This window comes from Sturnus vulgaris, chromosome 1 (assembly GCF_052056855.1).
Source record: "Sturnus vulgaris isolate bStuVul1 chromosome 1, bStuVul1.hap1, whole genome shotgun sequence".
Lineage (NCBI taxonomy): Eukaryota > Metazoa > Chordata > Aves > Passeriformes > Sturnidae > Sturnus > Sturnus vulgaris.
The window spans coordinates 108,072,085-108,089,413 of record NC_142243.1 but is presented as its reverse complement, the minus strand read 5'-3'; the positions used below and the strand labels follow the sequence as shown (position 1 = coordinate 108,089,413).

At 37.6% G+C, this 17,329-nt stretch overlaps 1 protein-coding gene across 1 annotated transcript in view; it reads right to left on the bottom strand.

Annotated features, from left to right (window-relative positions):
- Positions 1-352: 352 nt before the first annotated feature.
- MYOM1 (myomesin 1) overlaps positions 353-17,329 on the bottom strand; it is a 73,704-nt gene continuing 56,727 nt past the window's right edge. Inside the window, exons 33-39 of the mRNA XM_088173654.1 lie at positions 16,944-17,107; positions 15,372-15,408; positions 15,038-15,060; positions 13,430-13,485; positions 8,901-9,116; positions 5,956-6,079; positions 353-4,750 (exon numbers count right to left, since the gene is read on the bottom strand). Of these exons, the coding sequence (XP_088029780.1) occupies positions 4,524-4,750; positions 5,956-6,079; positions 8,901-9,116; positions 13,430-13,485; positions 15,038-15,060; positions 15,372-15,408; positions 16,944-17,107 (847 nt within the window). The 3' untranslated portion in view covers positions 353-4,523. The remainder of the gene's footprint in view (positions 4,751-5,955; positions 6,080-8,900; positions 9,117-13,429; positions 13,486-15,037; positions 15,061-15,371; positions 15,409-16,943; positions 17,108-17,329) is intronic.

Here is a 17,329-nt window from a genome sequence, read left to right as displayed (position 1 = left end):
AGTGGCTCTTCAATTGAGGATGATGTCTGGCAGCAGCAGTGTATGAGAGGGATAGCGTGCTTAGGGCTACCTGCACATAAGGCAGAAAAAGAGCTGACATCAGTGATGAGATATTGTTGTGTCATTTTGCCTGTTTGTATGCATACAACACTCAGAAAGAAACCACTCTCTGGAGCAGTCATTGATTCCATACCCACCATCACCCCTGCTCATACTCCAGCAGACAGGATTGTATCTTACCCTGCAAACCTATGACACTCCTCTCTGCCTCTTAGTCTGGACCAACAATGCTTGTCCCTCAGAAGCATTTTCCATGGCATTTCGCAGATCAAAATTACATTAAGACAGGATGTTATGATTTGGTTAAGTTTTGTTTATCTTTTTATTTCCATTTAAGAGTAAAAAAAAAAAAAAAAAGAAGGAAGAGGGAAGTTAATAGCAAGGATTCACAGCTGTAAGGAACTGTACTCTGATCCACCAAAATTTTTAAACACACCAATAGTCCCAAAAGTTGATGGGCTTGTGTGTAGAGTTAACATATTTGGCTAAGCCAGCACACTCACATCAAGTCTCATATGAGCAATATTTCTACATTCTTTGTCAATCATTAGCAGGTGTTTCACAAACCATTTTCTGATAATAGATATGACCGGATTTCAGGCCTCTTGTTAGGAAGTTCCTTATCCTTGCCAAAATCACAGCCTAATTAAGTAGGAAGTTTTATTCCTGTTAGGACAAGTGATGAAATGGCAAATGGAAATAACTGTGACAAATCTGATGGTAGAAGATGCAAGATTGGGAAAGAAGGAAGGAAAGGGGTTTCATTTGAAAATTTGCAGAAGGATATTGCAGGAAACAGTTCTCACATAATGAAATGAGAAGTGAGTCAAGGGCAAAAGTCAGCAGAACATTGCACCCAAATCTAAGTCCTTCCTTCCTCTCCATCAGCCCCTTATTGTCTCTCTCACAGTACTTTTATCTCTAGAAGCCCTTGTGAAATGGAGCTTTTTCTAACGTTTTTCTCTTTTCAGCTTTTGTGGCTCTTTTCCCTGGACAATATTTTGCTTTAATTCTTAAAATTTAATGTCCTTTTAGCAAGACAAAAACACACAAACAAACAAAAAATTGTGGGGAAAGACTTGTTGCAGGTGCCTGAACTGTGTAAGTGCAGATTAAATGGGATGTCATTTATGCATTTACCTTATAGTTGTTGTTCAAGGGCAAAGAACAGAAGTGTGCTCTATGCTAGTTTAAGGATGATCTCAATTTGCAACTAGCTGCTTCAAAGATTATGGCTTAATGTATTACCAAATAATGTCTGTCAGTCTCAGAGCACAGACAGATCGCCCTCAATCATTGGCTAACAAATCCAGAAGAATTCAAGGACAGCTGGAATCAAAGTGCCTTTACTGCAGTGGAAGTCAAAGCCTATTTTTCTCATCCTTTTTAATCTTCAAAAATCATCCTTCGTGGTTTTAGAAGGTGACTGGATAATATAGCTTATTGCAACACTTTCCCTTTTTGTTAATACAGTTATTATAACATGAGAACATGAATTTCTAGAAGAGTTATAAATTTGAATATAAAGAGTAGTATGTGCTGAAAGGAAACATGTAGGTGAGAAATTAGAAAATAAAGTGCACTTCAGATAAACATTGCATCCAGTGCCTGAGTTTAAATGTAGTCAGATGATTGTGTGTTTGATAGGAGATCCTGTTGCTACAGAAATAATTTGCATTCTGTCGTTATGTAATGCACAGAGACTGAAACAATTTTTCATGCTTATAATGGAGAATAGAATGTAATTAATATATTGAAAATGCAAGAAATAAATTGTTCAACCACGGAAATATATAACCTTTAGTATACTCAACAATTCTGTTAATATTAATTTTGAATGTTTTGTTAAATATCTGTGAAACATTACAGCTTAAATAATCAAAATAAAAAAGAAAGGGTAATCTTTGATATGTTTATCTCATTACTGTGCATAACTACAGTATTCTTCTGGATAGCAAATGTATTTATGAGCTTTATGAGGAACCATCCAAATTTAACAAAAAATCCCCAAACTCTAGTGCATTTTAGTTTAAAATTGTAAAGCTATTTTCAGTAGGTTTTAATTGAAATATCAGGAAAATAGTGATTTTTCTTGCAGCAAAAAGCTAAGACCTGATTCTGCCACAATGACACAAAAGAGAGATCTGCTATTGGCTTCGGGGTGAGAAAAATGGGCTTTGCAATCTGAGATTTGAGACATTTTTAGAACATTCTTCTGAGATCCAGCTTGATTTCTATTAAAGCTAATGAAAAGACCCCCGCGGCATTTTGCAGGAATTGGATCAGGCTCTCAGTGGTACAGTCTGTTCTATATATAACTTACTCACTGCTGTTGGTGTTTGTGGCAGACAGGCTCCCAGCCCGAAGGAGCTGTGAGAGGTGATGCATCTTTACAGATGTAAGGCAGCTTGAAATAATTGCCATGGCAAGGGAGAGTTGTGTGAAACAACCTGCAGCTTTGTACTGCTTTTGAGGAGTCACTCTCTGTAACTCTGACAGAGTGATAGAATTGCACATCTCTAGATATTTGTCATTTTCTGTAAGAATTACATGAGAAATTACATGCATTGGGGTGTCTTGCCATGGAAATGCTCCTTACTGCATTTTTCTGTGGGACCTGTGCTTATGTCCTTTGTTGCTGGGCTGTAATACATAGATTTAGAAAAAGATGTGATGGAGAACTGAGTCCAGCTCGATGTGAAACAGTACCTAAGTGCAGTTGGATGATTTTAGTTATGGTTCAGTCTGCATTTAAGTTTCTCCCTACACCATTTTGTGCAGAAGTCAGTATTTTGATTTCTACAATTTTTTCTCTGTTGCATCCTATGTCCTTCTGTCACTCACTATGGACCATCCAAGTTATTTAAACCCTTACATTGTTTACAGAAATATTATTACACTACTTGCCTATATATAAGTGTTCTATCCAGTATTTCATCCAGTCAGAAAATTTGTTGGTTTTAAAAAGAGTTGAATAGAATCTTATTGGAAGTCTACTAGAATGAAATTAATTTCTTCTCATCCAGGATATCACCATCTTGACTTCTATGCATTTACATGCTATTGAGACTCTTTGCTTTCTTATGCTAACAGCTCTATAAGGATAGATTAGAAACTGGTATTTTTTATGTTTTCAGTATTTCTACATTAGTCATAGATCTAGCACCTAGAAACAAAAGTGGAATTCAATGACATTTTATCAATAATCCACCAGGAAAAAGACAATACAATATGATTGAGCCTTCTTAGAGTTGAAAATAATATGAATATTTTCCTAGTAATTAAAATATCTTATTTTAATTTCTTAGGTTTTATAATTTCTGGTCACTTTAAAGTTGAACTCAGCTCACATAGCAACAAAATAAATTCTGACCTTTATTTTTATTGGTTTGTTTTTCAGCTTGAACTCTGCTTCTTCCATGGTATCTAAGCATTTGCAAATGAGTCATATTTTCCTATATCCTCAGTACATAAACATGTGAATGAACGTAGTAATGAACGTGAATGAGCACAGCAACGATTTAATGCAGAGATGCTTGCCTTGCATTTATTCCTTACTTACATGGCCATAAAGCTACACTCTGTTATAAGAAACCAGGGAATATGATGATATTGAGTGGAAGAAGGGATAGTCTTGGGCTGAGCCTCTGAAGAAGAGCACTGGCTTTATCAGAAATCTGAGTGCTGTGGCAAAAATTGTGGAGGAAAACGAGCATGTGGAGCAGCTGATACTTCACGAGTTAATGCTATATCTGCAGAAACTCATGAAGGCTTTAAGGGAATTCATGAAGTGGAGAGGACTGGAAAGCAGTCATGTGAGGCTTGATGATAACAAATGGACAGATGTGGTCCTGATCCACCTGCTGAAGCAGGTTTGCATGAAAGAAACTTGGATCAAAAGAAAACTACTTCTGTGCCCCCACTCCTGCATCCATAGGAGAGGGTTCTGTTTCTGGAGATCTTCTGGAGTTTGTGGCCAAACTGGTCATGGGGAAAAGTAGAGCCCACATGGCATGAAGAGTACTGTACATATAATCTCCTTGAAAAAGCAAGCAGCATCTGCCTCAAGCTGTGATGGCCTATAAATATTGATTAACACATCCGTGTAACTGATACCAACATTCCTTTACACTGTAGTAAATGTCAGTTCTGGACAGGATTTGCTCCAATGAACTCTGCTTACAATGGACATTTTTTAGTAATTAAATTCACATTGATAGTACATGTATCATTATTAAGATACTTAGAAATTCTTGCAGTGCAGTTATCTGATACTGAGACATAAGTGCCCATCTACTATGCATTTAAATTTAAAGTTAGGAAATATTACAAATGTTACAAAAAAAAAAAAAACCCTATTAATACAATTCTGTGTTAAAATATTATGGTTAATATACCACTCATGAAATTGCAAGTTGCACTTATTACCCTGTTCATTACAGGATCACATTATTCATTGAAGTTCAGTGGGGTTTACCCAAGGCTGCTTTTTCTGGTGGTTTCTTTGCCTGCCTTTCCAAGCTTTCTGCAGGTTGGGGAACCTTTTCTGCTACTCCTGCCTTTCCAGCAGTCTTCTTTGATGCTTGCTGGTTGCTTTTTGTATCCTTTTCTATTTCCACAGGAGGTATTTCATTTGGATCAGGTGTCTCTTCTGTAGCAGTAATTTCTTCTATGTGTGGCTTAATAAAATCTGATTTAGGAGAAGTAATAAAATTTCTGAGTAATCCTCAGTAACAATATTTACGTGCTCAGCAACATGTTTTTCACATTGGTTATGACCTTATCATGTTCTTTTCCTCTTTCCCTAACCATATAAAGAGATTCACACATAACATTGCTACTTCTTATGGAACCACAACCAAGCCCAAGTCTTTATGGTCTCTAATTAAAATGATTAAGAGGTAGATACTGGAAAACATTTACAGGTACAGAAATAATTGTTTCCTGCTTAAGTCACCTAATATACAGGATTGCTCAGAAAAGTCTACCATACCAGTAAGGCAAGAGAAGAAAAAAATGCTATAAATGCTATATTTGCCTTAGGAGCAAAAAGTGGGGGGAGGGGACGGGATGGGACTAAAAGTATAAAATGTTCTGTCAGAAATTATATAACATGTCTACGCCCTGTATACAAAGAAAAATTACTTAGGCAAAAATATGTGAAACAGGTGTTCTGATATCAGAATTTAAGATTGATTTGGAGCTAAAATGCTCTCTATGAGAGAGATGTAATTGTGAAGAATAAATCATTGTCCAAATAGCAATTCTATAGTAGGAGTCTAAAAGAATATACAAGTCATACATGAGAATGCTGAAACACCAGAGAGCTTTTAATTTTCTACATTTCCTCTAAATGAGACAAAAATTGGTCACTTATAACTCCAGCTTTACGATTCGATATGGACATAAAACTAGGAGGAATAATTGGTTAATCTCAAGTAGCTAAACAGTCAGGATTTCCTAAAGGACTTAAGCATTTAGAGTCCCTGAGTCATCAAGGCCTTATTTTTGGTGAAATATCAAACATCTAGCTGCTGAAATGAGTCTCACTTTGGAAAATAACACCATCTATGTATGTATACATGCTTACAAAGTCTTTCTCTGCATTCAGAAATTTAGAAGTATTTATTACGACTTTAAAAACTTCTATCAGCCAGATTACTCAAGGTGACAACTTGCAGTGGAAGTAGAAAAGGTGGTTTAAAAATATTGATTTATGTCTCTTTCACTTAGGCCTAACCTGGTAATTCATGCTTTGTTGTTGATTAAGAGCATATGTATGGTAAACGTGATTTCTTTGGACCTATGAAATATTGATTGGCACAATTAACATCATAACAATTTAACAATTTTTTTTATTGGAACAGAAGACTCTAACAGTGAAAACGCTCTTACCTTTCTTTCCCCCTTCCTTCTGTTTGCTTGTTGTCATTGCTTTTTTCTTTTTAGATACAGTTTTATTATTTTGATTGTGTCCTTGGACTGTGTCAGTCTGCCCTGACACAGGCATCACAAGCACCTGAAGCAAAGCAAGAACAAAATGTGCACAAGCGAGACATGTGGATACATCGCAAATTCAGCCTGAAATCACCATACCTGAATCCCTGGAAGCAATACCTTTCGAAGCAACTTATTACTCTAACTTTCGGGGACTCATACACCTGCCAAAGCAAAGCAAAGTAGAATCCAGCCTGTTACCTGGGAGGTGACCCACGTGTATTCCCTGGCTGTTCTGCCAAAAGGAGGGAGGCAGGAGGACAGATTTTGAAAACAAAGTAATAGAAATAAATTGTTGCCAAAATGCAACCGTTATTAAAAACAATACTGAGTAATAAACATCAGGTATTGCAAAGAGCAGCTCATATTCTTGTTTGTGCTCTGGAGGATGGAAGAACTGTGACTCTGTTATTTGTATCTTGTATGTCATGGGACAAAGATGGAGCAACCTGAACATCATCCTTGAATTGGCTTCATGTCCTACTAAGCAAAATTATAAAATAATTTAGCATTAATCCTTTAAACTCGGGAAACTTGCTCTATCTCAAATTACAGATCTTCTCATGATTATATTTTCAAATCTAAACATTAAGCCTTGCTACTTTGTCTGTTTGACTCAACTGCTGTGACTAGATAACCTAAACTTTTTTGGTGACAGATGCTGATTCATTAAAGGACAATTACACACACCTTAAAAATGAAATAATGTCATCAATTTTGATGCTTGAGTGTTAAATATTTTAGGAGATAGGGCTATGTGAACACATACTATTTATGTGAAACACCAAAACCACATTGGTTTTGCATAATTTCATTTTAAAATTCCCTGTGATGCGAAATCTATTTGGGAAGAAAAAGAGATTTATACCAGATAAACTTAACATGTTCCTTGAAACTAATAATACTATTACTGCAGGCACATGCACTAAAGTTAGGGACGTGCTAACATGTTTTGGTAGTTCATAGAACTGATCTAAATATGGATTATTTTTATAAGATTATGATAATAATCATTAGCCCTTTATAAGAACTGATTTTTTTAAAAAAGAAATTGCTAAAATCGGCATTTTTACCATTAGTAATTGTATTGAGTCTATTTTTACCTGAACCATTAAGAATTCCTTCATGCTTCTCCTTTAGCATTAGCTGACAGTAAACCTCACATGGGAAGGGTGTGTTTAAGTGAGTGTTAACTGTACAACACTTAGTGGTGGCATCCTCACAGAAATGCCAGTACTGCACCAAAGTGAGTGCCTGGGACTGCAGCACTATTTCTGCAGTCACAGGAGCTAGAAAACACAGGAGAGAGTACGTGAAAGGTGCACACAGATCATAATTAGACTGAAAATATATATGTTAGTTCTTTAGATTTTGATGTGAAGAATTGTGCTGTTGTGAGACTAGTCATGAAAACATTTATTGATGTGGGACATTGCTCTCCTAAGTAGCAATTGGGCTGACTACTGCTTCTAATCCTATCCTATACATATAGTATCACAGGTACATATCATACATATGTCCAGCAGGTTCTGTTGCTTTTCCTCAGCTGGTATAATCAGTGGCATTGTAAAATAGCAAATAGGGAGTTTTTAATCTATGTTAAGTGCATTCAAAGATTTGGTCAAATGTTTTTTCTTCTGAAACATTTTTTTCCTGTGAAACAATTTTTTTTTTGTGTCACAGTGAAGATTCTTTTTATGGCTTTAAAAGATCTTTATAAAATATGTTATTTCTGAATCTCCAGTGTTAAGTTTGGATGAAATTAACTGACTTTTCTATCTAACAAAATACTTATATATCACCCTTAAATCACGATTCATGCCCAGGTGAATTGAAAAGCATAGGACTATTCCTGTGACAGAATTTACAAAAATACCTTGTTGACTTAAGATGTCAAGCAGTGAAGGTCTGGACAGACAGGTGTGAAGAGATGCCATTGTGGTTTCGTTGCAAACAGCAAAGTGAAGATTAACAGGGATCTAAAGGGAAGCTGGAGGTAATTACAGTGGTGAAAGCATTAAGACACTAAGATACTGTGCACAACTACACGAGCTGTGACTAATAAAACAAGACACAGTGAAACAAGCTTGTGATGGAAGGAAAGAAGTGAATTCAGTTTATTTGTGAACATAGAGCAGAGTTCATACACTTTTACAGACACACACACATATATTATTATCATGGCCTGGTAAGCCTTATTTTCATTTATGTTACAGTACTGTTACCCTGTTTGGGCAGATTAAACAATATTTAGGGCTGCAAATGACACCCATATTAAGGCCTCACTAAATAAACACAGCAATACAAAGTGGCCTTAACACAGACAAAAACCAGCAATCATTTCTCCGTGATCTAACACATTCCATTTATGCTGCTTTACCAAAGCTGGAACAAATCCTAACTGCTGCTCAAAAGGCTCCGATCATTTTTGATCTTTCCATCTACCTCATTAGTTGCTTCCACTGAAACAATTCTTGACCCTTTCCTTCCAGATGCTCCAGGAAGAGTGTCAAATGGTGGGCATGTGTTTACAGACAGCATGCACTTGGCCTTGCTTAAAATATTACAATTAGTTTCTGTGAAGTTAGCAGTAAGAAAACATTTAGGAAATGCCCTGTTTTCCGTGGCATAAATAAATGTATTAGAAGCAAATGTGAAGTGAATGGAAAAATCTAAGGCTGTCTGCTAAAGCAGAAAGCCATTTACACACATGGATTATATCAACCTAACATCCAAAATCTCTGTGTTTCTGTCTTCTAGACTTAAATTCATGCTTTCATTTTATCTTACTGCTTTTTCTCTTGCTCAGACTCTCTCTCTTCCTCAGGTATGTACACACTTACAGTGACATCGCTGGTCTCTGTACCGTACTTGTTCTTCACCACAATGCTGTATTTCCCAGAGTCTTGTGTGGACACAGTAGAAATGGAAAAGCTGACATTTTTTCCAGATTCAAACTTCAGGATGCAATTGGCATCTGATACAAATGATTTTTCATTCTTCAGCCATGAGACCTCTGGGGTGGGATCTCCCCAGACAGTGCAAGAAAGATTAAGTGCCTATAGAAAAAGTACAAAGGAATTATGAGTCAGTAAATATTTGCTGTGTTTTTTGATGCCTGACTCTCCAAATATTCCAACTTCCCATTTAGCTTCCTGCTTTTAGTAAAGGGATGCATACCATCATCAGTAATCAATAATTTATGTCACTCTTCTCTATCAAAAAGGAGAAGGAACTCAATTCAAAAATGCCATTAAAACCTTTCAATATTTTATGGACCTTCTTCTCTACTCTAATAATCATTAGTAGAGGTTTCTCCGTGCATATTTTTTAATATAAAATTAGATATTACCTGCATTTATGTGCTAGGCCTGAAATGACATTTTAATGAACTGTCAGATGGTTTTGTTCACATTAAGCTCACTATATATATATATATATATCTATATATAGATATATATATATCTCCCATAAGGAAAGAAAGTGTGCTTGTTTTTTTTGATAACTAAGAACAAAGTGGCCCTGGAATGTTTAATGTTGTTTAATGTTGTTTAATTTGGGATCCTTTTAAACTGTGCCCTGACAGCTCTTCTAACAGACTTGAAGTGTTTTATGCACTTCTGTAAAACTATTTTTAACTGAAATCAATACAGGCTTTACTCATTCTTTGGTGTTCATGTAAGTATTTCCCTTTGATGTTAGTACTGCTCCTAAGGACTGAATTAAATCTCATCAGCCTGTAGGAAGTATCTTCACTGTTAGAGAATCATATTGTTAGAGAGGTCACTGGCAGCTTCTTCTACCTTCAGTGGGCTGGTATGTCTCTTGGGCACACTTTGTATAGGCCCTTTTTTCTTGTCAACTAAGAAATTAATTTTTGGGAGGTAATGATACGTGTAAATGATCCCCTCCTCCAGTCACAGTGCTATGGCAGTCTTCTCAAAAATATTTGCAAAAGTGAGTATCATGTAGAGAGTCAAATATGAAAAAAGTTCACATGACTATTCAGTGATACATAGGCCTTCCTCTGGAGCTTTATTTAAGAAGGAATTTATTTATTTGTAAGTATTGGATAGTACACGGGTCTAAATTTAAAATGCCGTTTAAAGGGGAATCACACGTAATTCTTGGTACTGAAGGAGGGCAGATTCCAAGTGAGAGGTGGTTATGGCATGGTGGAAATGGCTCTATCTGATTTCCTACAGCTGGTGACCCCGTGGGGCTCTTGACTCCCTTCTCTTATAGCCCACTGGTGTGAGTGTGGTTTCAATTGCCAAATCAGTCCTTCTTTTTGAAAAACAAGTGGGAAAACAGAGGTTTTACATTCCCCCCTCTTCCTTATCACTCTGGATACAAATATGCCCTCAGCCTTAGCCAGGCAATGCATATGGACTCCTTCAGGTGCTCAATATTTAATTATTTTCCTCTGATTCTCAAGCAAGCAAGAGCTCAGCACCAAGTGGTTCCAGCTGCCACTCCACCACAGTGCTAGTGAGCTGATGTCCATGTTCACATAGCTCCATAAGTAGGGTGTGTCATTTAAAGATAGGGTGTTTGAAGTGGTGTCATGCTCCATAATTCAAAGAGATTCAAGCAGCAGCGATGATTCTTTTCTTCTTTTAAATTGTTCCTTAAAAGAGCTACATTTTCCTCACCCTTGCATCACTAGCTCCTGTTTGATATGAGTGATTCTCTTGATGTTTGCAACTCTATTTATTTTCCAGCTACTAATCTGCAGAGATGTGTCTTACAATTCACTATGTAGATGGTGAGATCTTTGGTTTTCTGGAAGGTAATTCCATAGCAAAGGAGAAATGATTGTTCACTGCACCTATCTGTTTTGGATTTCTATTCTTTGGGCAAGAGATTGTCTTTGCTGGTGTATATATTTATTACTCACTGTAACCCTTGATTATAATACTGTGTTCAACCTGGTATCATTATTGTAAAAAAAGTCTCCCCTATTCTGCTGGGCCCAGGGCATTGAGGCATGTCCACTTGAGGCAACCAGCAGCTGCAAGTCCAGACCCTTTGTGCCCCTCACTACCTCTTCTGCCTTTTTACAGTAGATTACCATGAGTAGGGTAGTACGGGTGGCAGAGAGAAATGTGTCATTGTATTTCAAGTATTGCCATTCTTTCCTATTAGCACAGAGTCACAGTCGTGGATGGTTTGGTGAGTGGATTGAAGCAGCTCATCAAGGAAATCTGTTCCCTTCTTCCAGCCTATCTGATCTACACCCCTGGCAGAAGGGTAGAATAGTGAGTTGGTGGGAAGAAAGATGTTACATGTTTCTTCTGAAAGTGCCTGTCAGAATCCTAACCTCTTCACTCATTTACAGGCTTTCATTAAAACAGCCACTGAGGTTAAGTTGGCTGGCTGGACACAAAACTTATGCTAGCATTCTCTGTCAGGTCAGATTCCTCCCAAATGTGAACTGACATTTAGCCTTTTCCAATTATACCACACTGCTGAGGAGCATTTATGTTTATCAGTGGAAGCCTATTAGGCCATCTGGAATGCTATTTGATTAACACTTGGTAAATACAGGTTCATTCATTCTCACCCATACCCTTCAGCTCACATGTAAAGAGCTAATAAATAGCATCATAGTCACAATGTTAGTAAGTTTAAATCTGAGATATGTGCATGCTTGGAAGTTCAGTCTCGGGATACCAATCTGTTCATATAAGTCTGTGGTTATGGTTGCACTAGAATTCACAATCAAAGCTTGCCAGACCTCTACTACCTCATTTGCTGTTTTACAAAATCCTCAGTAATTGTGCAATTTGTTACACAACAGACAGTTGCATTCTCCTCTCTCCAGCATATGTGCAAACAACAGACAGGTGAGCCAGCACCACCCAAACCAGCTTTGTTTTCCCTGATCACTCTCTGTCCTCCTCAAAACAATCCTCTACTGAATCAAGAAAAGTAAGGTCAAGGATATTTGTCTCAAGTTCTGGGAGTATTTCAGCCATGTATTCCAATGTTACAAATGTCCTTGCTGTCAAGGACAACGTGTCTGGGTAAGATTTTGCAACTCATTTTTTACAAACTTGTTTTATAAACACTACGCATTTTGCTTCAGTGAACTCATACACAAGTTCATATCAACTCTCTTTGGCTGAAAACTTTAAACTGGTAATCGTTTACACCCAAGTTTACACCCTGCCAAAGCATTATGAGAATCACACCTCCAAGCACGGCTTAGCTGAGAATCTGCTAATTCATTCTGTTCCTTTGTGTCTTCTATCTGCACTTACAATGCTCACAACACAAGTGCTTCTTACTTTACAGCATTTCTCAAACTGCTAAATCTGTTAAAGAATTTTATTTTGTAATGTCAACTGATTTCCCCAGAACTGCTGCACTCTACTATCTCGTTGGCTATATCTCACCTTGTTAAGCATTTCGGAATAAGATTTTAGATTCTTAACACTTCTGCTGAGCTGATAATCAAATTCGTTTAACCCAGTTGACCTACTGACAGATAAAGCCAGAAATACCAGGAAGCTGGCTTACTGTAGTTGTCACATCACAGGTTTTCAGTGACATTCACGTGCCCTATTTCACTGTTTGCACCACTGTGAAGGGGAACTGGCTTGTGGCAGAGCAGCAGGAGGTGAAGAGCAGGCCCTTCTTGGTCTCAGTACTATTAAACAGCAAGGTGTAGAAGTAGTGTGCTGGGAAAATGTTGTGAGATTGAGAACTCACTTTCTGGGTCATCTGTTCTGTGCTCAAGCATCAATGTTCCTCTGGGAGTGCCTTACTATAATCTTTCAGCTAAGCTCTCCTAATATAATCCAGTACAACACCACTGACTTATTTTGACTTCCTTCTCCTTTACCGTGATGAAATACAGAATTTTTCCTTCTATTGGCTGGATGAAAGTTGAGTTATTGTGGTTTACTCCTTTTACACCATTTAAAAGCCAGTCTCCAGAGGTGTGATTTCCATGACACATTGCAAAGAAGTTAACTGCAGAAGGCATAGAATGACTGGCTCCCATGTGAAAAAAAGAGTTAAACTTTCCTGATGCCCTGTTACAAGAAAAAAAAAATCTAACTGTGAAACCTGTGCATGAATTTTTAAAGAGCTGGTTATATAAGGAGTTTTAGTCCCAACTCCCATTGTCATATCACTTTTATCTAATTCTTAAGAAAAGACACTGCCCTGAATACATAAACCCATCTGTGCAAGTCCATTGAATTATGTACAGAAGGCAGGGGATGAATAAATAATGTAGCAGATTTTAAATACGGCATCTTAAAAATAATAATAATAAAAAAAAAGGTGAATGTTTTCCCCATCATTAAAAGGCATTCAAGCTGTTGGGGTGTTGTGTAAAGCTTCAGTTAATTTACTGTACCTTGCCCTCCTGGATGGTGACAACATCGGGCAAACCTCCAAGTACCCGTGCACGATCTGGAAATAAAGAAAAGTAATTTTCTTTAGCATCTCAAAATCAACTGTGTGCCGGATTCAGTTTCTCTTCTAGTTCTTTCCTTTTGTCTTATTTATGTACAACTTGTCTTTGATATCTGTGCTAGCAGGGAACTATCCAGCATTTTTAGCACACCATTTGGACTTAAAAAAATGTTGAATTCACAGCAAAAGATGTGTTAATAGTTAGTGTCAATCACTTACAGAGAGGAACTAAAGTACACCTGCTGTGTCCTGCAGACTTTGACATCAATTCAGTTTTAATTCTGAGTGCACAAAAAAAGATTTACATTTTTGAGATCTGGTGCTCAAAACTTTTACTGTAGTAAACTAAAAACGTTGGATGTCCAAAGGGAAATTAATAACATCTGGTGAAATGCTGGAGATTGGCTTTTAATGTAGATCCAAAGACAGACTTCAGTCTCAGTGGCAATAGTGACATTCCACCACTTGTGTGTATCTGTGTGTAAATGAGATTGATCTAGTTTTAAACTGAAGAGTCCCATAGAAATCTTAGACAAATACAAATAAGCCAATCACATGCAGGCTTTAGTGCACTTATCCTGGAGAATGGATTTTGTTCGTTACATGTCTGGGTGGAGCCTGGCAGAGGAAGGAAATGACTGTACAGAATGTTCCCCTCTAGTGCGTTCTGTGAGAGATGTGCTCTGGAGCACAGAGATAACAGCCTTAGGAGAGCAGGAAAGGGACTGTGCTGTGACAGTTAACGTGCCAGCGCCTTACAGATAGTCCAGGGTCAGAAATTAAAGGTCAGGGCAATCACTGACCCCCTGACGCTGTCTCAGCCAGGACTTGTGGGGGTTACTGTTCAGATCCAAGCCCTGCTCTATCTCTCTATGCATTTTTTCACACATAACTTTTCAAATGTCTGTTCTGCTCTCATTTTTATGCAGGTCTGAAAGTCATTTGCAGTGGAACAATTAATTTTTCCATGGCTTCTTCTGTAAGTAGGGAGGATAATGAGTTTAATAATCCAAGTTGAAGTCTTATAAGTTACTCCTTAAGTAGTTAATACATCTGTTTTAGTTGCTCTGTTGGAATTGACATACAGGCAAGAGTGTGAGGAGATTCTAAGCAATTCAAAAGCTACTGTTATTTTCTTACCCATTTGTGTAAGTAATGCAGAGCCATTTGACATTTTAGAGCATTCAAAACAAGCAAAATTATTTTCTCCATCTTTGAAAACCAAGAGCATGCAAACATGCATGCATGAAAACATGCATGAAAGATCCCAGCAATAAAGTTAAATTTTAGAGAAGGCTAACTGATACTGAGAACAGGAGCTGAGATGAGAAAAATCAACCTAACCCATAAGAATAATATGATAGCTGCAAAGTGCACCAATGTTAAATCAACAAAGGGTCACTTCTCCTTGGTGTAAGGACAAATTCATTTTAGGATGAGCACATGCATATACACATGCCCTCTCTTTCCTAACACACAACCTTCCAGGAGAAGAAGAAAAGCTTCATAAACAGTTTATTACAACCATTTTCAAAGAAGGCCTACTTACTTTTCTCTGCAATCGCAGCTTGCCTGGAGTTGAAAGAAACAAAGGAAAAGTCCAATTTCAGTTAACGTTTACTTAGAGTGATTGAAAAACAGATTATCTTTTTAACTGCCTTTAATCTATTAAGGAAAATCTCTCTCATTGCTTGGCAATACAGCCTTTTCTTTGCTACCTGTTATATAAGAGTTCCACCAAAGAAGTCACATGCAAAACTCCTACAGGCTTCTGTATGACTAGGACTTGTTTCATAAGATAAAGTTATCTCCAGCACAAAACAAACAAATACTGTTATTATTTTATGGTTGCTATTACAGTATTTAGATGGCATAATACTTACTTCAGTCTCTGGAACTCAGCAAAGGCTTCATCAAATGCTTTGTAAAGAGGAAAAAAGTAGGTTTAGAGAGAAATCATCACACAAGTTTAAATTTTAAATGAATAAATAAATTTAAAATATAGATGTAATAAAATTTAAACTGTAAAATTTAAAATGCATTCATATGCATTGTACAAACTCTAAAATGCTGAATGGTTCAATTGATAAAGGCCATCTGGTACATGACTGCTATTATATATACATATGAATGCATAAACACACTTTTTTCTTCTAGAAGTCAGGCTTTAGGACAGAGGGCAAGAAAGTAGTAGGCTGAAGCAATTTCATAAAAGAGAGGAAGAAATGTACAGTACATCACCTAAATGAGAGATTATGGCAGTGACCTTACAAACTTTTTATATTATACATCCCTATCTAAAATTACTCTGAGCATGAGCTCCCCATGTGTATATTTATTTATAGCTTATGGAGATGTATACAAGTGAAGTTCTGGTATATTCTTCCTGCTGTCCTAGTGAATCACACTGGGTCATCTTGCACACACCCATTTCAGAGACCACTGGTTTGTGGAATACTAGAGATATGGTTTTCCAAGGATTTTTCACATCTGCTTGAATCATCTCACTGATGGCTATGAGCAAAGAGAACAACAAATTGTTGTCTCCTTTGTAACTTCAGGCTAAGCTGCTATCACGGGGGAGGTCAACCTCTCCTGCTTTGGAAGGGAAGAAGAAAGGTCTTTTCCAGAAAGTGGAGATAGAGCACAGAAGAAGCAATGTGGACATGATTAAAATGTTATCACCCTTCCACAGAGCTTGCAAACAAAAAGTGAAATTTTAGGGATGGGAACAGCTGGGAATGGAAAGAACAGTTTGGAAGGAGGTAATCTGTTCTCTAGGACCTGAGAGGTCTTTCAGAGTAAAAGTTTCCAACAGTCAATCCAAATTGTTCCCCTACAATCCTTCCTCATGCTGATGAGAGGTCTTGGCATCTCTGAAGAATAAAGAGTTTTATTATACTAATCAAAGAAATATGGTAGGAAAGTATCAGAACAAACTCGTCCCTCACTTCCTCCTTCAAATATTCCTTGGAAGAGAGACACACAGAAGGCATTCAGTGCTGCAACTCATATTTAAAACTGGCAATCAATGCCAGCAACACAAGGGGGTTTGTAAAATAGCTCAGAAACTGGGCTGGCATCTCAGTAGGCAAATTGTAAGTGGGTATTTGGAATAGGAAAAAGTGGTTTGTATTTTATTACTTAAGAGCACAGGTTGAGGAAAACAAATGGCATGAGTTGGGGAGAACAAATCACAGAGTAAGCTGAGTTGGAAGGAACCCACAAGGATCATCAAGTCCAACTCCCGATCCTGTTCACCATTCCCAAGAGTTACATTGTGTGCCTGAGAGTATTGTCCAAAAATGCTTCTTAACTCTGTTCAGGCTTGGTTGACACAAAACAAAATGCCAGACTGGTGGGTGCACAGACAGACCCCAAAGGGTGACAGGTCTGTAGCAAGATCCTGCTGTAGATGCCCCCACAGTGATGATATTAGCAGAGGGAATGCCTACCTTGCCCAGAAAGATCCACTGCCTTTTTGTGCGTTGTGCTGCCATCAAAGAGCTCCATTACGTATCTGCCTTTGTCCTGTGGAGTTGGCTCATTGATCTGCAACCAGATCTGCTCCCCAGTGACACCAGTCCTCATTCGGTCTGTGAACTTAATCTGGGTATCACTGGAAAGTACAAAACAATGTTACCTTTTTGTTTTAGTGAAGTATAAAAGGGATTTGCTCATGTTGAGTCACTGAGAACATCTGGAGTTACTGAATGATTTCCAAGATGCTATGGTATGCCACCATATTCTGAAACCTTTGAAGTCAAATCCTTGCTAGAGTTGTGAGCCAGCTGGGCACAGTTGGTGTGACAGACTCTCCCCCTGTTGAAGGCCCAGCTAT